A 21,766-nucleotide genomic window follows, 5' to 3' on the forward strand; every position below is an offset into this window, starting at 1 on the left:
ACTGTCAAGGTTTTTTTTTAACTTTTTCTCTGTTTTACTCCCACTACACACTCTTGCTAGGCCCCCAGACTCCCATGCACAACTGCGGCATCTCCAAAAAAAGAACTCCGCCAAAGAGCCCCCTGGCGGGGCCCGTTAGGGACTGCAGCGCCACCCACACGAGGAGCAACGCCCAATGATGATCTAGGGCTACCGCACGGTTGTCTGAGGGCACTAGGTTACAAAGGAGAAGCACTTTCTTCACTTCTTGCATTTCTTACAACTCCGCCTGATAGTTTGGCATTAGAGAAAAACCATTTCCCTTCACTCACCCCTTTTTTCTAACTTACCTATTGGAGCATCCTATAGTTAGGAAGACTCCCTCTGAGGAACTTTTGCCCAACGTTGTGTTTCTATATTTGACTTTTGGAGCAAGGGCACTGGACCTCATTTTTCTGTTTCCCATTAGAGCTCCAAGTCCCCCCCCTCTTTTAGTGTATACACTGAATATTTAAAGTCTTTCCAGATGTGCAATATTACTCAGGATGAAGCAATGCCGGTGCCAGTAGTTAACACGACAGACAGTTTTTGTGTACAAGGCTTTGGGAATCTTAATGTGGGAAGGATTAATTGCAATTATACTTATGTGTTGAGCACGACCAATAGCCCACCTTTACTTCCACCCCATAATGTTTATTTTGTTTGTGAGTCCCAGGCTCATGTGTGGCTTCCTAGGGGGTCGTCTGGCATATGTGATGTCTCTTTCCTCCTTCCCCCGGTGTATATAGCACCGTCTAACTACCAAAGAGATCACTGATTGTGGTGTAGGGGTGTCCATCTATCCCGTGTTAGAAGGGTCATCAATGCAGAAGACATTGATCAGACAGACACTACTCTGCAGCAGCTTACTGATGCTATGAAGGGTATCATTCCCTTCAGGGGCCCTATGTCCAATAGCCTTAATATTTGTCGCCTTGCCAGGGTGGTGGAAGGAGTCATTAAAACCACGGCTGGAATTCTGACTAAGATTACAGCTGAGCTCCCAGGCTACGAGGCTCGTTGCTCTTCAGAACAAGATGGTGTTAGACGTCATCCTTGCTGATCGGGGTGGAGCCTGACGTGTCATCGGCAATAGTTGCTGTGTATCCAAAATGGACCACGCCCCTAATGTATATGCTGCAACACAGAAGTTGCACAGGATTGCATCTGACATCCACCATGGTACCTGGAGTTTCTCTGGTTGATTCTAGGGTTTAATAACATCCTGGGGATGGAAAATTCTTCTCTTTCTCATAGCATAGCGGGTGTTATGTTTACATGTTGTCTATGCGTACATTGCCTCCAGGCTTGCTGTGCTTATTCTGTTGGAAAGTTGACCCCCACACCAAAGGCCCCAATATATGATGCTAAGTCCTCGTCCATGATGATGCAGGCTATCCATGATTTGATGTCCATTGATGAGGGCATCTTTGAATATTAACAATGTGCGAATTATCATGTATTAGTAATGATTTTCTTAATATGTGAGTAACAATATGCCTTCTAGATAAAGACAAAATTGTTAGCAAACGCTAAAAGGAGGGTCTGTTGGACTGAGAATGCGTCTAGCCGACTCCTTCTAGCATTATGCTAGTTAAGTTAGCATTTGTGGCACCATTTTGTATTCAGCCTCCATTTTGTACCATGATTGAAAATAAGCTCCTGTCTCATAATGTTTACCTCAGCAGAAAAACAGCCTTGATTGTTTCTCTTTAGCTTTATTCAAGGTTGAACTCCACTACACTAATGAATAGATCCTTCTGTCTCTGCATGCCTTTCCTCTAGAGTAAGCCCTGCTCCCAACTCAGAGAGACAAACACCGGCAGAGTAACTTTGAAACTACAATAGCATGTACCTGTTCTCAAGATGGTAGCTTGCTTTTCTGTACTCCCTTTGTTCGTTAGTGGAAAATTCCAGTCTGGGCGGGACTTTAGAGGTGTTGGATATGTGTATTTTGTGTTACCGTGTGGACGGGGGTCAGTCTCTGGGCAGCTATCTAAGGAGGCTGGTCAGACCAGACTCCGCACAAGCGAATACTAATAAAATAACTTTGGTTTATATTCTCTACTGTCTGACCGACTCTACATTTGTATGGAAGGCTGAGAGGTGGTCGCGAGTGACCCGGTGGCCCTAATTGGGTCACTTCCTTCAGCCATGATAGTGTCCTATAGAAGGGCTAATGTACTGTAGTAATATGTGCCTCGTTTCGTCTTTCCTAAGACCCAAGGGGCTGTTGTTTTAGTAAATTTTCTTGGTGGGTCAGTTAAAGTTGCAAGGTTAGGAATTAAATGCCCATAGTACGTGGCTTGGCCTAGGAAGCTCTGGATGTCCGACAGAGACTTCAGGAGCTCAGCCTCTCTGATGGAGGCCCCTTTTCCAGGGTCCATCCTTGTACACTCTCTAGAGCAGATATATCCATAAAATTTCAACTTCTGCTGTAGATATCACACTAGTTTTGGTTAAAAGTTAGTTCCAGTTTGGCAATCCTTTGTAGGGCAGCCTTCAGTTTCTGCTGGTGGTCCAAGAGGGTGGGGTATACATTAGGATTTTGTCACTGATGTTTAGGAGACTCTAAAAGAGGAACTTCTCTGATTGCATTTTACAATACTTCTGCTGCTGAAGAGATGCCAAAATTTAGGCAGCTGTATCGCTGATGTCAGCATGGGTGGAAGAAGTTGTTAAGATGACTGCACTCTTTACTAAGCTCAAGCTGATGGCATCCAGAGTTCAGATATAGTTTAGAAAAACAGCAGGCTCTGCTGAGTTAGTTGATGTGATCATCTATTGGTTGAGCGATGAACTGCTCTCTCTTTAAAGCGGCATGTGCTAGTCGCTTGTCAATGCAAATTCTGAAGCTTTTTGGTTGCTTAGGTATGCTGTTGACCACCATGAGGAAGAGCAAGGGGCAGGACAAAAAACCTTCTTGATGACCCCTAAATTGTCAATCTTTTGCAACTCTGCCTCTACAGCCAGTGCTTTAAATGGGTAAAAATAAGTGCAGGTACTCATTAAAATAGAGGTGTGACAAGTGGGCGGGGCTAAAGGCAAAATATGATCATACATAATTCTGCAAAAGGCTGCTTCAGCCGTGTTAATTACCAGCTCCTCGGAAGCAGAGTGGCCTCTGCACTGGAGGAGAAACCTAACCTGAACCTACCCTGCTGTCGATCAGAGTACCGTTACTCTCCCTGGCTCCAGAGAAGTGCCGGTATTGACGGCAAAAAATCTGGAAGTGCCGGTACTCAGTACTGTAATAATGTAAATACCAGACTGACACTGGAAGTTTAATTAACTTCTTTATTCCCCGGAGCGCCGGGAACTTGTGGCCGTGAACTCCAGCGGTCGGCGCCGATCACAAGATGCCCGCCTTCCGCTTCCCGTCCCCTCGCTTCCTGTTCCGGGGACGGAACACTAGACCGCTACTGTAGGAAGGTAGATCCCTGACTATGGTTGCCCCCAACTTTTTGCCTGGTGTTTTGCTGGTTTTCTGACTTAGTTGACCTGGGGCCCTGCTATTCAGGACCCCAGGCCCACTGCTTTCTCTGTTAAAATGGATTCCATGTACCCTAGGTACATATCTGATTGGATACTGAGTCACCTTATCAGTCCCTGTACAGTATACCTTAGGTATCCCGGGCATAGGTGTACCCAGGGCCTACCAGGGGCTGAAGCATGTATTATGCCACCCCTGGCTGGCCATCCAAAACTGACACAACTGGCTGCTTGACAGCTGGGGCAAGGTGGTGTAATCACCCTTTGCTTTAGATATAGTATACCTATATCTAACCCTAAAATGGACACATATATTCCTATCAGTCACTCCTATGGCAGGCCTTAACAATCCTGAAGGCAGAGTGCTTGGAATAATGTGAAATGGTGCTCTGGCATGAGCTGAGCCCGTTTGCAGCTTGCGGAACCAAGTCCTAATAGCTGTTCCATGATAACGCTATACCATATACTCTTAAGTGCATTATGTACCTCGCGGTCAAATGCTAACTTTGGTATAACATTATCAAAACATGTCGAGTAAGGTGTCATACGAATTGGAATACTAACCCCTCGCCAATTCTGGCGACGGGGTTAGCATTCCACCCTTCTAGAGGGACACGACATGTTGGTAACCTATAACCCCGGTTAAAGTCGGACATAGCCTCAGCTCCACAAGATGGATGCTGCCACCGAAACACAAGTCTGCCCTCCTGCTGCTGGGAGTCCTCCCAGCGCGGGAGGCAAGGACAAAGGGTTTCCTGTCAGGGGCGGTGCCAGCACCGTCCCAGACAGGGTTTTGTGTATCCTAGGTAGGCAGGGCTTTAGAGGAAGGTGACTGCAAGTGGCACCCCGGTGCTCACTGTGCATAGGCCGGCTTGAACCAGTTCCAGGGGCACACCAGACCCTGAGCTGGGGAAAAGCCCGCCAAAGGAGAGGGGTGTAACCACCCCCCTCCTAGTCCCACCCATAGGGCAGGACTTAGTCGCGTGCCAGCCCCCTTTTGCAGGATAAAGGTAGGAGCAGGCCCCCTTCCAAATTAGATCATCTTTGAATCCTGCAACTACTTTCTACGAAAGGAACTCTCGACTTCTTCTCAAGATTTCTCCCTTGTGACTAAGGAGTAGTCACCCTGCAGCAGCAGGCACCAACCAAGCATCGCGGTCTGCTGTAAGTCTCTCCTACGGATCAAGACTGCCCAGCACGACGAGAACCGGCGCCCCTGGCACCTCTGACCTCAACCCTATGCAGCCGCAGCCCCTGGGCTAGGTAAACTGAGTACTCCGGTGCTCCAGCATAGTCCAACACTCCAAGTGTTCGGATCCACTCTTGTTTTCGACCCACCTAGTCGGGTTCGCCCGAGAACAGTAACTTTGTGATTGCTAGTATTCCTAGACTTGTTCCCGCATTACGCGTGGGAGTTCCCACTCTGCACATGGCGTCCCTAGGCCTCCTGCTTCTAATCCAAGGGTTCAGCATTGTAGGCCTAGCGTTTCTACAGTCTAGAAAAGTATTACTTACCTGCTAGTAATTTCGCATTCCACTTGTATAGTATATGGTTTTTCGTGCCCCTCGGGCATTTGTGTAAATTGTGCGACTTTAAGTATTTTCGTAAGAGTTTTGTTGTGTGCTTAGCTCCCTGTCTCATAAAGAGCCAGGGTAGTCTTGTTAGAAATAAATATACATTTATTTTCATAACAACTTGTGTGGTGTCCTTTCACTTGGTGTTCAAGGGGTATATGTGATGGTAAAACAGCTGGCTTAACACGCCCTCTAGAGTCTTAGCCTTAGACTGCTAGTATCCATGCTACTAGGATAGCTGGTCTATAAGGTTGACTTACAACCAATCATCAAAAAGGGTTGTCTGGACTGATACATAGTGATCACTAGAATAGTGAGCACTGCATATCAGGCCAACTTCTCACAGCTACCACATAACTCCCCCCTTCATGCAATAATCAAATGTTGTACAAGAAAGTCCTTACTTCCAGTTCATGTCATAGTCCTTGAACTTCTCAGGTACCTTTACAGTCCTTCCAACTCTGGTTCCCACCACTTCAGTACTTCCTTCCCCTTCTGGTTCCCTTCTGTCTGACCTTCTCCCTGCTCCTTCTCTTTCTCTGTCCATCACGTCTTCACTGCGTTCTACCTTGCACCCGCTCCTCATACCTTCACTCGTCCCGCCTTCTCCTTCGCTGTCTTCCACTTGCTGCACTCCTTCTTCTACGTTCTCGTTACACCTTCCACTACGTTCTCCTTCGCTTTCATCTCCTACTTGCTTTGCTCCTTCTTCAGTTTCATCTCCCCACTTCAAGATCTTGCTGCATTTGGCCATTCTGTCCTGTGACCACACCTTTCCGTCACTGAGCAGGGCAGACCGAGCGTAAGGCTCCAGCACTTGCAAAGGTGGTGAAAATTTGCTTTCCCCCTTCTTCTTGAGGATGGCCAGTTTCACTCTCACCCAGTCTCCCTTCTCCAGCTCTACTCCTTGAACGTTGCGTCTCTTGTTAAAGTGCATCGTGTATACTTCTTGTGCTTTCTCTAGATTTCTCCTGACCACAGCCGGTGACCATTTGCTTTGCACCACTAATTTCCTCCATGCCATGTTGTCTTTCGTGAAGGCTTCTCTTCCTCTCAACACCTTAAATGGGCTGTATCCCGTGTTTCCCGGGGTGATGCGATAGGCCCAGATCATCTTCTCCAATTCCTTCTCCCAGTCCATTCCATCGTTGATGGGCGCTTGAATGGTGCCCATGATCACCCGATTGAAACGTTCCACCTGACCGTTACCGGCTGGATGGTAGATGGGCGTATGTTTTACTTCTATGCCATTCCTGGTCGTGAAGGCTATCCACTTCGCCGAGGTGAATTGCGGCCCATTATCACACGTGATGATTTTCGGGATGCCTTCTCTGATGAACGTGGTACGTAAGAAACGCACCACAGCCTCCGTGTCCACACTCTCCATTATCTCCACCTCTGGCCACTTGGAATATTTGTCGATGAGAACTACAGCATACTTCTGTGTTCCTTCTTTGTTGAGGATGGGGCCCATTATGTCCACTGAAACCATTTCCCACGGTCCATCCGGTACTGGGAATTTTCCCAAGGGTGGTCTTAACATGCTCTGTGATTTGTCCGCCTTGGCACATGACTCGCATCGCCGCACATGTTCTATCTGCGCATCAATGGCTGGCCACCAGTACGCCTGCCTGGCGAGATCTTTGGTCTTGGTGATGCCCTGGTACCCTTCGTGCAGTAGAGTCATCAGATGATCCATTATGCCTTGTGGAGAAATCACCTTGTCGCCTCTGAGCAGAAATGTGGGGTTCTCCACCAATGATAGTTCATCCCTTACTTCCCAGTACTTTCTCAGTTCTTCCTTGAGGTGTCTCTTTTCTGGCCACCCGTGGACCACGTATCCTTTGATGGCCTCCAAGTCTACGTCTTCTCTGTATGCTTCTTCCCACTCCTGGGCACTGATCACTTCCTCCGTGTCCTGAATGGTGGCTACCATATATCTTTCCCACCTTTGTTTCTCACTGCTCTCCGCTTCTTCCATTGCCGCCCACCTGCTCAGGAAGTCCGCCACTTTGTTCTGCGGCCCAGGAATGTGTTCCACCTCGTACACAAAGTCCAGCAGTCTAAGAGTCATTTTGGCGATTCTAGGGGTCGCGTGAGCGTGGCCGCTTGACGTCAGTACTCGGACCAAGGGCTTGTGGTCCGTTCTGACTAGGAATTTCGCTCCCCACAAGTACTGTCTAAATCTCTCCATCGCCCATACCACTGCCAGCATCTCCTTCTCTATGACACTAAACTTCTCCTCCTTGGACGCAAGCGACCTGGAGGCAAAGCTAACTGTCGATGTTTCTCCGTTGTCCGATTTCTGCATTAGGACCGCCCCTAGGCCACGGTCACTGGCATCTGTTGTGAGGATGGACTCCGCTCCTGGGTCGAATCCCTTCAGGGGAATGGCGGTACTCATCTCCTGTTTAAGGGCCTCAAACTCCGACTGTTCCTCCTGGCTCCATAGGAATTTGTTCTTTTCCTTCAGGAGTTGACGTAGGAGATGCGTTTTCGTGGCAAAATGGGGAATGAATTTACTGTAGTATTCGGCCATTCCCAGGAATGACCGAACATCCTCTTTCTTGTTGGGTGTGGGGGCGTCTTGAATAGCTTTCATGTTGGCTCTTTTTGGCATTATCCCGTTTTCGCTCACCTCATGGCCCAGGTACGTGACTGATCGCACTCCGAACCTGCACTTTGTCCATTCCGCCATCAGACCATTGTCCTGCAGCGTCCGTAGCACTTTGTGGAGTTTCTCATTGTGGTCCTGTTTGGTTCTCCCCATTACCAGGATGTTGTCTTGAAAAAACTGCACGTTCTCCACGTTCTTCAGTAACCTGTGCATCAGCTTCTGAAAGACCGCCGCTGCAGATGCTAGTCTAAATGGCATTCTCACAAATTCGTAGCAGCCGAAAGGCGTGATGAAAGAAGTGAGATGGCTGCACGATGGATGTAGTCGTACTTGGTGGTACGCCGACGACAAGTCCACAGTGGAGAACCACTCGATGTCTTTGGTCTTAGCTAGCATCTCATTTATCCGGGGCAGGGAAAATTTGTCAATCACAATATTTTTGTTCAGTTCCCTTAGGTCGACACACAGCCGTACCTTACCATTGGGCTTCTGGGCCACCACCAGAGGTGAAAGCCATTCAGCACTCTCTATGGCTCTGATCACTCCCTCCTTTTCCAGCCTGTCCAACTCCGATTGCACGGCTTCCCTACTGCGGAACGGGATGTTCCTCACCTTGTGCACCACGGGTTTCGCTCCCTCTTTTAGCTTTATGAGGTGTTTGCACTTCGCCAGTTCTCCAATTTGTCCATTGAACACTTTGGGGTACGCTCTCTGCCACGACTCCACGTCGTCCTTCCTTTCCATGTCCATTAGCAGGATTTTTTCAATGCCCCCCGGGTTGAGTTGTATACCCAAAGCTCCTTGGTCCTTCCAGCTCAATACCGAGGGGCCCTTCTCGGCAACGTACAATTTGCACTGTGCGTGGCGACCTCGGAACTCGAACAGGAGGGGGCAAAATCCCAACATGGGAATCCTTTGTCCCGTGTATGTGACCGGCCTCAAATCCATAGGGTGCAGTTTCTCCTCGATCTTGGGTGCGAACTTTTCTTCCCATACTTGTCGTTGTATGATGGAGATGGGTGCCCCGCTGTCCGCTATCATTTCCAGGGGTATCCCGCCGATGTGCATATTCAGTCTGGGTTTGTCCGTTCCTTCTCCTTCCATTTCTAACACCTGGACATCAATATATAGGAACTCTTCCTGGTCTTCCGCGTCTTCTTGGTCGTCTGCATCCTCTCTTTGTTCCTGGTCCACATATCTGACCATCGCTCCTTTGGGTTTCTGGCGGCACACCTTCTCATAGTGCCTGAACACGCTGCAATATGAACATTTTGCCCTGAACGCAGGGCACGCTTTGTCATTGCCCAGATGTGCAGTACTACCACACCTGTAGCAGCTCGGCCTACCTCCTTTATTCATCCTATTGTCCATCTGGCTGTTGTAGCTGTTGTTGGGTCTTCTTCCGTCTTGATTCCTTTGCTGGTCTCTCTGCCTTGGTCGTTCACTTCTCGACGCGTCGTTATCTTGCATACTGTTTGTGTCCCACCTGCTTCCTTCTTGGCTGCTTGCGCACAACGTTTTGACAATTCCGCCTTTTTGACCATCGCCCATATCTCTTTGAGGGGAGCGTCACCATTTACCCACAGTTTCTCTTGGACGTGGGAGCTGGTAGTGTGCATGATAATTTGGTCTCTAATTAGGTCGTCATGTAGCCTGTCAAATTTGCACGTGAGGGCCAACCTTTGTAAGGCTACTACATACTCGTCCACCGTCTCTCCACTTCTTTGCTTTCTTTGAAAGAAATTGTATCTGTCTATCGCGGCGCACACAACTGGCCTGTAGTGTGCGTCCAGGTCCGCAAGGGCGTGACCGAAAACATCTGTGTCATTGGCATCCCTCTCGCCTTTAACTATGGTATCGTAAATTCTGATCCCTTCTGGGCCCAAGTTGTGCAATAGTATTTTTTTTCTCCTCTTGCTCGAGAACGGAGTGTCGCCTTCCTCTTCCAAGGCTTCGAGATAGTTAAGGAAGTACCTTTTCCAGTCTTCCCATTTCATCTCTGGTTCTCCGCACTTTGTCAGGAATGGCACTAATTGGGTGAGAGAAGAAGACTGGACCGCCATCTTGGGTGCACCTCTCTGAGTCGCCGGAATGGGGATCGTCCGACCAGGTGGGCTCCCTGGCGTATGCTGCTCAGTTGCGTCCCCTTCACTGCGATCACTGCCGCTATCTTCTCCCCTCTCTCTCCCTGAGGGACCTGGCAATGCCTGTAGGCTGTTCCCTTTGGTTGGTCTCGTCGAGCTGGGCGCTTCTTCGCCTGTCCGCTGCTCCGCCAGGTTGCCGGGCACACCTTCTCTACAGCTAGGGATGGGGTGTACCACTTTGTGGCTCTCTGGCTTTTTCCTGCGCCCAGAGCTCTGCACAGCGCTGGAGGTCGTATATCCTCAGCCCTTTCCAGCAGAGAGATGCTCCTTGTCTCACTTCTATCCTATTTTTCCGCTCTGTACGTTGTTTGTTCCGTGTTGGAGCGCTGGCGTGTGTTCGCGCTCTTTTCTCGTGCCCCTTCAGCTCCTCTGCCACGCTCCGGGTGTCTGCAGCGCTTGTGCGAGCCTGCGTAGCCTTTCCGCGGCGTGTGTCGTGTGTGGGGTCTATATCTCAACCCTCGTCGCCATTGTAATAACGTAAATACCACACTGACACTGGAAGTTTAATTAACTTCTTTATTCCCCGGAGCGCCGGGAACTTGTGGCCGTTAACTCCAGCGGTCGGCGCCGATCACAAGATGGCCGCCTTCCGCTTCCCGTCCCCTCGCTTCCTGTTCCGGGGACGGAACACTAGACCGCTACCACAAGTACCGGCCCATTCAAAGCACTGTCTACAGCTGGTTAAAGAAGAAAGGGTATTCATGTTTACTTATCACTTCGTTATGAGTCTCTCATGATACACTACAGAAGCGTTGACATAATCGAGAACCCGGTCTTCTTCTTATTGGTACTGATGCTAACCAGGTCTCTCATATTTGTCCTTATTCCAACTGCTATCAGTTTGGAATCGGATTCTAAATCACAAGTTTGACTCAGTTTGAGTTTAGGAGGTATCTATGCAGCCAAAACAATAAGGTAAGAACAAAACTGGGGGATAAAACCAGTCAGAAAGACTGTTAGCACTATATTCTGCGTGACTAGTAGAAAATAAAAACTGGGCTGCTAACCTGTAGCAATGGGCCGTTCTCGGAATCTGTAGTAACAGAGTCTAAAAACATCCCAGCTCCTTTAAAGCCAGACAAGGGCACACATTTAAACGCACATTTTGAAACGCTGCAATTGTGCTATTAGGCCTGCCTAGCGTTGAAATCTTTCCCGAGAGTGAAAATTGGAAAATATGCAGAAATACGCTCCTTTTATAGGTAATTACGTCTTTGACAGTTATAAGTGTTTTTAGATTAATGCAAGTTATGTTGCAACCAGCTGCTGCTACACAAAGGATCTTCATCAACAGGAATTAATATGGTGTCCATAAGTGGAGCTCCCACAGCACACACAATGGCAGGAGCCAAATGTGTCGTTAAGTGAGCCTTTCCCGTATAACAAAAAGCTTCGACAGGAAATCGTGTTAGGTAGTTGAGAAACCTAACACAAAGGGTGTGAAAGGGCAACATTTTTAATAATAATAGCTCATATCGTGCCCAAAAAAATGTAGCTACGCAACCACCCGCAACCACAATACGTACGCTGTTCTTACGCAATTTCGTTTGACTTATCGCAGTCGCGAATACGGCTGGTGCACTGCGGCTGTGCTGCGGTGCAACCAACCTTCCGCCTACCTTGGCAACGCCCTATCCCACCCCCAAAGCGTTCCATTGGCCATGTCTCACGAAAGAACGCGTCACTAACAGAAACTCGGACCCCAATTGGTCTAGTTTCCGACTACTAATTGTCGCCTCGTATAGCTGGCTAGGTTTAGTTGACACGGGTTTGTGAGACAGAAAGTTTAGCGTCTGAGCCGACGCAGTAACAGCCGAGTACTGGGCGAGCTCCATGGAGGAAGAGTAGCTGCTGCAGTCGCTCGCCCCGCATCCGCGCTGCCGCCCCCACGCTCTCCCCCCCCCCCATCACCCCCTTTTTTATTTTTTCTCCCCTGTCGGTGTCACTAAAACCTGAGAAGCTGAAGAAGCCCTGAGACAAGTAAGGAGATTGTTTCTCTGCGCGATGCATGGCGCGGCAGCGTCGTCTCAAAATGGCCGCCATGGCTCTTATGTAGAAAATGGCGTCAGGCGGTGCATGTTGGGAGGGTATAGATTTAGCTAATATCGATGATATTTTACGTTTCTTTCCTGTAGAAATGTTCAGCATTATGTGTGCTAATGTTCTGTTTTGGGGCTAAAGATGGAGGCATCGTCAGGAGGCTTGTAATGTGTGGAGATGCACTCTGTTCCCCAGCATATAGTAGAAAATCAATGACTGCGGCGTAACGCTCTATTGCACAGAAATTGTCCATCGAGGGCATGTCTTAATGTGGCAATTTCGTATTACGTTATGTATTGGCTGGGTTTTTCCTTCGACTACGGCCATATCAGTGGTCTTAGGCCATAGTACGCAATTTATGCCGGTAACGCCACCCACAGACAGTCCTTTTGTGCGTTTAACTCAGTTTCTCCGGGAATCGGAAGTTGAGTTGGCTTTTTATTGTACTGGAGAGGGTAGGTTGCCGGAGGTACTCGGTCCCACCTCTGTTTTCAGTTCAGATCGGTTCTGGGCCGCAATGCGTGGGCGCTGTAAGGACCCGGAGAACAAAGACATCTGTGCGTTTTTACGACAGAGTGCTTTCCTTTGTATGTCAAAGGCAGTGAAACGCTCGCTTAATTTGGGATCTCTGGGCATCAGCGTGTCACTGCTCCTGGGTTTACTGGCGGGGGTGGGCTCGGTCAGTGGGCATTTGAACCTGGGACATACAGGAACTCATCGGATGGGTCACTAGGTGTGGCCACGGCATAATGAGATCATCGGGTCGTGCCGGGTTGTGAAGTCAGCGAGCGTTGAAAGCCGCATTTCTCAAAAGGCTTCGTGATAGTCAATTGTGGATTCACGGTATAGTCAATTGTGGATTCACGGTATTATGGTTTGGGATCTGCTGGTTACTAGACAGTCTTACTCAATCTGGTTGCCAATTGTTCCCCGCCACCGCTAATTTCATATCTTAACTTGTCACGCTCCAATGTATAATACGTCTTGCTGAGGGCAGCGCGTATCGATCAGTGACATTTTCATTAAAACCCTCTGTCATTTAGGCATGCAATACGAAGCGTGAATGAGGAGCCTGTCTCAAAAATACCCCGGAAGTACTTGCTGCTCCTTTTTTTTCTTTTCTTCCACCCCTTCCCTATAATCCTAGTTTTTCATGTTTCAATATTATTTTTCTACAAATTTGAGTATTCTCCATCAAAACAAACTATTCAGTTTTGCATATAATGGGCAACGGGGTTATCCCTAGATGTCTGGAAGGTTTCTGGCTTGTCCAGTGTGCTAAGTTTTGTGTACGTGAGTGGGGGTGTCTCATTGGGCTTTAAGATTGTTATAGCTAGTCTTGACTATGGTCTCAGTGGACTGCGTTTAACTATGGCTAGTTGTTACCGTAGCCCCTCTTATGCAGGTAAAGGCTCATTGGGGCTTTATGTAGGCGTAGCCAGCCAAAACGTTAATTTTGGATCTCCGATTCAGTGTTACATAAGTTAAGGCTGGATATGACCAGGGTTCTTGACAGTTACACTAGACTAGAAAGTCAGCACTTAGTATTTTGAGTAACGAGAGCTGGAGATTCATCCCTTTAACCGTTGCTTTACACTGTGGAACCAATGTTTGTGGTGGTGTCTAGTTGGAGATGGGGTTGAGATTCATCTATGACCGTTTGGAACTTTTCTTGCTATAGCCCAAACTTGTGCCAAAGGACTTGCCGAGAAAGGGACGAACCTTGGAACACTACAAGATAATGGTGTAGATTTTTAGATTTTCTATGATAATTCTCTCATAATAGCAGACACTTTATCTTGCTTTAAAACAACTGTCTGTTGGACGTGTGCACCCGCTCTGTACGAAATTGTGTTGCTTGATTGAATAATTGTCAAACTTTTTTTTTTTTTAACCCCTTCCACTAAACTGAACAGTCTATCAAGTCCACAGGAGGTGTTCAGTATGTTAGAACGGTGATTTTAAGACTGGGAAACATAGTCCCACATAATCGAGAGTTCCTTGCTTTCAGTGTGTCGCAAGGGTTGGTTGATAAATTGTGTGTAGTATAGTGATTTTAGTTGTGTAGGTTTGCAATCTTAGTACCTTGCCTGGTGAGCTTGCCCGGAACACGGTGTGGGCGCATTACCAGCCCATTCCTTTATAGGTTATTCGGTCTGTGTGAAACACTCATATTCTTTTGTATTTTGCGTTCCTTGGTTCCCAAGGCTTTCAGAAAATTTTCTGAAGATCCGGTCATTTTGGCTGGTTGGGCTGAGGTTAGGTGTAGTAAGTACATCAGTAATATATTAAGATTTCAGTGTCTCTCTGTCCCAGACTATGTAGCTAAACGTTACTGCTTAAATAACTAATTTACCTCCAACCCCCTTAAGAGGAATAACTGGATCACCCTGGAGTGCAACAATATTGAGGTGAAAATCCTTTCCTAGCCAAAACCTTCCACTCTGAATCTCAGGCTGCATGGTTTCATTTAGGGTTCAGTCTATCACTTGGTTCTTGGTATAAATCAAGTTAACGATCTAGCTTTCTTGCTAAGGAACCTTGGTGATTTAACATTAGTGGTCCTCTTAAGATCCAGTTCCTGTGTAGAATATATGGTTTACATGATGGTAACCATGTAGGGCAACTTTAACTGCTCTCCAATCATTTCTAGTGGTTGTCCGTGATCAAGTCTGGGGTGTATTGGGCAGGTCTGTTGCCAACAAGCGAGTACCCAGTTTTTCCACTGTCTTTATTTGTGTGTCAGTCCCATGTTGGCAAAACGTAAGCTCAGCCTTGTTGAATGTTTAACATGTAATGCATCTCTGTCCTTGTTTTGTGCTTGGGTGGGCTTATTTTGGATTCGGACTACAGGTTTCGATTGTTCCAGCCAATCAATTCTTTCCCCTTTCCATGGTTTCTCGGCAGTATGCATCTTAAGCCAGTCTCGTTTCTGCTCATGTCATAGAGTGCTGTTGTATTCTAGTCCCTGTCCTGGTGTGCTCCAGAATGCATCTTGGGAAGGTACAGGCATGACCTTCCACTAGATTGCTTTAACTGCTGGGGGTGGGCCCCATTGGACGTAGTTCCCAGCGGGTTTAGCGCTGCGATGATTGCTCTGGGGTACGGGAACGCAAGTACAAATGAGACACCCTAACCTCTGATAAGCTAGACCCCTTTTGCAGGCACCTCCATATTACGACGGGTCGAGTTCTATAGAGTCCTAGACTTTCACCACACTAAGGCATGTAACAAACAAAGATTATATTAAGGTAGCTGGTGGTGGGGGCCAGCCGGTCTACCACACTGGCCGTAACATCGTAGGGCACTCATCACGGAGACAGTGGTGTGCGGCAACTAACCACTACCAAAGTTATATGACCCCTTGTAATAGCTGTAGGGCGGCTGCTTATCAATAACATCTACATGTACATATTTTGTCTCCATGTAGAGTGTGACTACAGGGCGCTGCTCCCAAAACCTCGCTCATTCAAGCGATTCGCTCTATGGAACTCGGTGAGTGATAGCCCGTGTTCTGGTTGAGTGGACGCGTTGCAGTGACGCTCTTTGGCTATGGATGGAACAGACCCCTGCGTGTTGTACGAAGTGGACATTGTTCCTTAATGAATTGTCCGATTTGGACTAAGCTAACATGCGTGCCAACTTGGTGCTGTAGGCAGTGTGAATGTGTACAGATGCTGAGTGAGATGGGGGTACGCGCTCTTATGAAAAGGGGCATTTGTTTCTTATACATTGAGTACAGTAATCTAATGGAAAATCTGTTTGGACCCAGGAATGCCTAAATGAGGGTCAGAGGGTGGTGTTGTGGGATCCGGAAGGTCCTGGTGAATGCCGCAGTGACCCAACACTGTGGGCGCAGTTACATTGGCAGAAGCATGTCATCACCTTTACTGTAAGGAGTGGTGAAGGCATCCTAATCTTCTCATCACCACCATCATTTACGTTTTTAACCCTATCTTGGTGGCCCAGGAATAAAATTGGAATCCAGGACACATCCGAGCTAGTTTTAACCTTCACTTTCCTTTGGTGATCCCACAAATGTAAGTTTTGTATTGTCTCGCCCTCCCTCTTGCTCCTCCCAAGCCATTGGTCTGCGCAGGGGTGTTAGTTAGCAGGCCAGATGATGAAGCATTTCACAATATTGTGAGTGAGGGCTGTTTTTACCAACAGATCCCATGCCACCACCAGTGTACACTCTACTACCTCTTTTTGTGTGTAAGGGTCATTAACAGAGTACCTTTCTTCCGTAGGGGTGAATGAGTGTGACACAAAAGCAATTCAACCTCATTGCCACTCGCATCAACTTGGGTGAGACACCACCTAAACCTTTGCTGCTTGCATCTGTTGTAACAATTATTTGCTATAGGGGCTTTGCCAACTGCATTTTTAATCTCATCAAAACCTAGTTGGCTATCATTGGAAAGACACATTCTTCTTTAGCAGCGCTCTCATGATAATGGTCTTTTCTGAAAGTTTGTCCACCAATTTTAAATGAAACTCGGCAAACTCAGCCAAACCCAAGTATAACCCGAAGTCATCCTTGTATTTGGGAGAATGCATGTTAACGATAGACCTCAGCAGTTTTTCCTTGCGTCTTATTCCACTACAACGGACCTCATGCCCTGTGTAGGTGACTTTTTTTTTCCTCAGCACATTTGTTTTGAGAATTCCACTGTTAACCCTTTGTTAAACAGTGCACTCAATAACTTTCTAAATCTTTTGTGTTCTTTCTTACTCCCACTAACAATCAGGATGTAGTCTTGAAAAACAGCCCCCCCCCCCCCCCCCCCTCAGCATATCACCAAATAGTTCAGACATAAGTCTCTTTAACGCTGCTGCAGAAGTAGGGCCAAAAGGTGCACAGCAGAACTGGAAGTGCCCAAATGGGGTACAAATGCTGTTACACTCCTATAGGGGTGTAGAGAAATATCCATCATGGAGAACCATTTGGCATTCTTAGTTAACAAAAGCATCTAATGAATTCTGGGTGTGGGAATTAGTCCATCACTAAGTTGTCATTCAAACACCTAAGAGTCACACTTAGCCGAATTTTACCTTTGGCCTGTCTAGCAACGACCATTAGTGAAACCCAGTCAGAGGCCTCTGTTAGCTCAAGGATTCTAACATCTTGAAATTTCCTACGCCCTCTTAACCTAATCTCTCTCAACCCTGGGTATATTGCATGCCTTATAATAATGCCCTTTTTGTCTTTCTGTCCTAAAACATAACTTAAATGTGGTCTTCTGTCTTTAACGAAGTCTAAATCCCAACATAACTGTTTTTGCATAGGGTTCATGTCCGTGGCTTCTAGATAAGGACCAATAACGCACACTAAATTTAAGTTCCATCTTCCACGTCATCTGACGTGTTTCTGGATGAATCTGAACCACTTTCTATGAGGCAAGCTGCCTTGGTCATCTGACGTGTTTCTTGATGAATCTGAACCACTTTCTGTGAGGCAAGCTGCCTTTTTTTAGGTCGAGCCTAGCACCGCGTGCATGCGCTGCTCTAGGAGAGGGCCTCTTGGAATCACTCCAGACTTCAAGAGACTCCTCTGTGTGGGTTGGACTTCTCTCACACATTCCATTGGCCTTTGCACCCGTGCTTGTCTACGCGTATGTGTGCATTTAGGTATCTCATATTTATTTGTCCCCTCTGACGCATAATATAAACGATTTATCTGTTTTCAGTATTTGTCCAACATATATGATGTGGAAAACTTATTATAAGGGCACATTTTGGGCAGTTTCATTATTTTGAACGGCAACCTGTGCACAGGGCTGCTTCTCTTAAACATTTTGAGCTGGATTCGTCTGTCGTCCTTGTACTGTTGCAGCGATTCAGTGTACCGCTCAATTTAGTCCTGCGCCTGTTTTTAGACCATTCTGTCGTTCAGGCTCATAATGATGATCTCTCTATTAATTTGCGTCACCCAAGTATGGCCAGGAGCACGTATGGGTGTAGATGACACAGGCATGCAACGATAAATCATGAAATGAATCTATAAACAGGTCGAGATTCTGAATACTAATGAGGCTCTCTCACTTTTTTTGGCAGGGTTGTCTAGGCCGTACTTGCTGAGAAGGTGGGACTATTATGCCCTTTCAAATTTAAGGAAGCGCGGGTACTCGTACCTGCTCATATAAGAATAAAAACAGCCCTAGAGACTCAGTATAAGCAAGCGAGCCAACTCCTCTTTAAACCTTTCACGTTGTCCTTGCTGCACGCTTGTGATATGTGATTTAAACAAATATGCTAATTAGTTCTCCCAAAGACCCCATAACACTTGGGAGCTCCCCTTTAGAATACCAAGTGGAAGATCAGTCCGAGAGTGATTAATCTGTTCTTAAGATCACATGTTACGCCAAGGTCTCGGACTCACATTTATTAAGTTATATATTGTGAGACAAATTAAGTCAGCCGTATGTATTGGATGTTTTCCTCCTTCGGCCAGCATAGACTATCAAGATTTTGTCACCTGACAATGCAAGTACGAGTTAGACGTTTTATTTTGTGGTGCCAATTCCTCACTTGTTCTCTGAAAATCAGTATGTTTGGAGATTGAAGTTTGCCTATCTGAATTAGCTTCTTGAGATTGCCAATGATATGTTCCACAGTACCCGCCATACAGATGTGTTGCAAGGAAAATCCTACTTTCCAAACTGGCTTTGTGAATGGCAAAAATAGTAATTGTATAGCTATACACCACCCAGGATTATATGCTGCATAGCTAAGCACTTACAAGGTCCCAAAGGCAAGACCTATTGCCTATGCTTTTTTGTTATTTTGAAATATCCCTAAATTCCGCATTCATCCTTTTTCACAGGGTATTTGTCAAGCCTGGCATTGTGAAGTACTACCACAACGGAAGCATGCAAAACTAATGACCTGTGCCTGGCTGTTGGTCCTATCCTTCCACCCCCTTTGTTGTAGCTAGCTCGGTCATGAAGACGTTCTTTTCTCTTTAAAAAAAAAAAAAAATCCCTCCCCATCAGAAATCCTTCTGTTGGTAGAAAAACAGCGTTGGCACATCAGATAGCTCTAATTTTAATCACTACTTTTCACTTATTCAATGATTACCCTAAAAGTCTAATCTCGTTTTTGTTAAACCATTTTATTGGGTTTTCGATGCGCGCACAAAAGAGATAAACATTACATATATGTACCCTACGGAAGTGCAGATATTACATAATGGGTACATGACTGGTCTGAGGCAGCATTACATAGAATAATCAAAAGGACATTTTGCGGAATGCCAATGAAGCGTGTTGGGGCGAATCGCTCCCATGGAAAGTGTCTTTGTGTGTGTGTGTGTGTGTGTGTGTGTGTGTACCCAAGAGAGGAACAATAAGTGGAGAAGGAGCTACTGGGGTACTAAACTAGGATGAGTGATTAGGGGGTAGTTGAGTGTGTTTGAATAGCCGGGACTAGACCTAGGAAGAGTGCATAATGACTCCGAAAGTGTGGCGGCGACAATGTATTTGTGCGCAGAAAGGGTGGGAGGGTCTTTAGAAAGCCGGCCTACCTAGCCCTTAGGGAGGCCGCTCAGTGAGTCACCTCAGGTGAGCCCTGTGACTTTTAAGGTGTAGTGTCATGGTCGATAGCTCGATGGAAGCACCGGAGTAAACTGGCCCATTCAGGGGAAATGAGGCCGCAACTTGCACTTGCACATCCTCTTCTGCAGTGTCCCACATATTTACTGTCCTTATCCAGCCCTCCAAAGGGGAGTGGGGAGGTCTGTAAACCACGATTGGACATTGTGGTGTTTCCTGCATCATAATATTCAGCAGGCTTCCTAGAAGGGGATGTCCGGGAGGTCTGTGACCTCATGCAGTATGGCATTGATGCCGCTCCAATAGTACTGCAGGGTTGGATAGATCCAGAACATATGTAGGAAGGTTGCACTAGGGGTCTGGCAGCGGGGGCAAGCAAACTCACTCTGGGTAGTGATGCTGAAGCTGCGCTGCCGTCTGGTATTCCTGGGCAGTATAATAAATTGTATATTTTTGCAGCTGTAGTATGGGATACCACCTTTGGGAATTCCAGAGCGCGCTCCCATTCATTGTTGTGGCCTCCCAAGTTCCTCTATTTGTTCATTTGAACAAGTGGGGCAGGGGTCAGTTCCCAGATGGCCTTGTACGTCCAAGTGGGGTGTCAACCGGGGCCCATGGTCAGTACTTTAAAGCACTGAATGGGTCGCCTGCTCATTTTGTGATAGTTCCCAGAGGCGCTGGCAATCAAGTAGAAGTTGCCTATGAAGAAGGAACTGTCCTGGGGTTGAGTCCGCTAACCTTACGCCAGCTGATCGAAAGGGAGAAGTTGGCCCTCAAAGAAAAGGGACTCCACTTCTAGAAGCAAGTGATCGTTCCTGGACTCTGTAGTAGCCACCACTACGGGGTTGGCCGGCCAGCGGTAGCAGTGTGGTGTAGAACCGGGCCCTTGGGACAGGTGAAGAACGAGGAGCATACAGGCCTTTGCTATAGTTACCTGTATTGAAATGGGTCCAGGCAGGCTGGACCCTCGGCACAAGCAGACTGGATTGCCGGTAAGGATAAAAGCCCAGTGTCACCAGGCCTCCCCCAGGTAGCAACCCGCTGTCCAGCAAGCTCTCCCTCGCCTCATTTTTTAGCTAGTGCATATTTATCTGAATGTTTAACTTCCTTGTATTTCATATCCAATTCTACCAACCCGGGCAAGCCGGTGTTCAAAGCCTTAGCCTCCACTTCTCGAGGATTTCCTGTGCCAACTTTGCCAAAGGGACATCAACACTTCTGCACGTTTGGCTATACCTGTGTCCATTGTATATACCATAAAGTACTCCCATGCAGTTTTGAACTGGGTTTTTGATCCAACATTGTTCAAGTATTCTCTTATAGCAGTAGCAAAATCAGACAGATGTGACACATCAAGCAGCGGCCTGGATGGAAATCTCCATAGTAAGGCATGGGGAAGAGTCCGATTCCCGAATTATGATCTCCACTGGATATAAAGCAGCGTTTCTAGACATCTTAACTTAATATAAGAGTGCTTGTCCTGGTTCTCAGGTTAAAATGTGTGCCTTCTGGCCCTCTTCACCACAGATTAGTCTGCCATTGAAATCTAGTAACCTGCAGTACGTTACATAAAACGGAGTCTTCATAATTGAGGATGTGGATGTCTATTAAACGTTGTTTCCTGCATTTCCCATAATTACATATTTGTACTGTTATGAATGAATCTTTGGTACACATTTGACAACCTTTCCTGACCCATATTCAATCTCACCCCACCCAGGACGTTGCATCACACAGACCAGGAAAGCCAGTTTTGCAGCATGAATCCTTTTCTGGATTCAACCGCTATGCTTTATTCTGCCATCTAGTGGGTTGGGTGTGGAATGGTCAGTCCCCCTTTTCCCGGGGTGTTGTCGATCATTCTTTGGTGCTGGACACCTTTCCTCTTCAGGGATACAGGCAGAGCAACAACACAGTTGGAACGAAATAAGATTAGGTATGGGCCATGGAAATACCCCTTTCAAGTTTTGCCCAAATTGCCACCACAAGTTATCCAAACACGATCTACACAACGGTTGTAACCTCTTGCCTGATGAAGGATCACAAGGATCAGGACTGCAAGACCTGCGCAGTATTCATATCCCTCTCAAGGCCTGTTAAAAGCAGAGGGAGGACCATTACGCAGCCATGCTCCAAGGTCGGAAACAATAGACATTGCCGAGGGACTTGGGCCTCTCAAGTGACAAGGATGACCGGGGGGCTTCAGGCGCCGAAAGGACCCTTTAGGTGGAGAAAGATGTCTGGAGGTAATAATGGTGGCACTCCAACAAAAGTTTGAGGCGCTTGAAGAATTCAGAATCCTGGTAAAACCCTCAGCTACCGCAGAT

At 47.1% G+C, this 21,766-nt stretch overlaps 1 protein-coding gene across 3 annotated transcripts in view; it reads left to right on the forward strand.

Moving 5' to 3' along the window:
• Window positions 1–11,597: 11,597 nt before the first annotated feature.
• EIF4G2 (eukaryotic translation initiation factor 4 gamma 2) overlaps window positions 11,598–21,766 on the forward strand; it is a 216,676-nt gene continuing 206,507 nt past the window's right edge. Inside the window, exons 1-2 of one of the 3 annotated variants that reach the window (XM_078680943.1) lie at window positions 11,598–11,826; window positions 15,317–15,381. In XM_078680943.1, the coding sequence (XP_078537069.1) occupies window positions 15,372–15,381 (10 nt within the window). In that variant the 5' untranslated portion in view covers window positions 11,598–11,826; window positions 15,317–15,371. The remainder of the gene's footprint in view (window positions 11,827–15,316; window positions 15,382–21,766) is intronic. The other 2 variants (XM_078680941.1, XM_078680944.1) reach the window with 2 other exon arrangements.

This window comes from Lissotriton helveticus, chromosome 3_1, assembly GCF_964261635.1.
Source record: "Lissotriton helveticus chromosome 3_1, aLisHel1.1, whole genome shotgun sequence".
In the NCBI taxonomy this organism is placed as follows: Eukaryota; Metazoa; Chordata; class Amphibia; order Caudata; family Salamandridae; genus Lissotriton; species Lissotriton helveticus.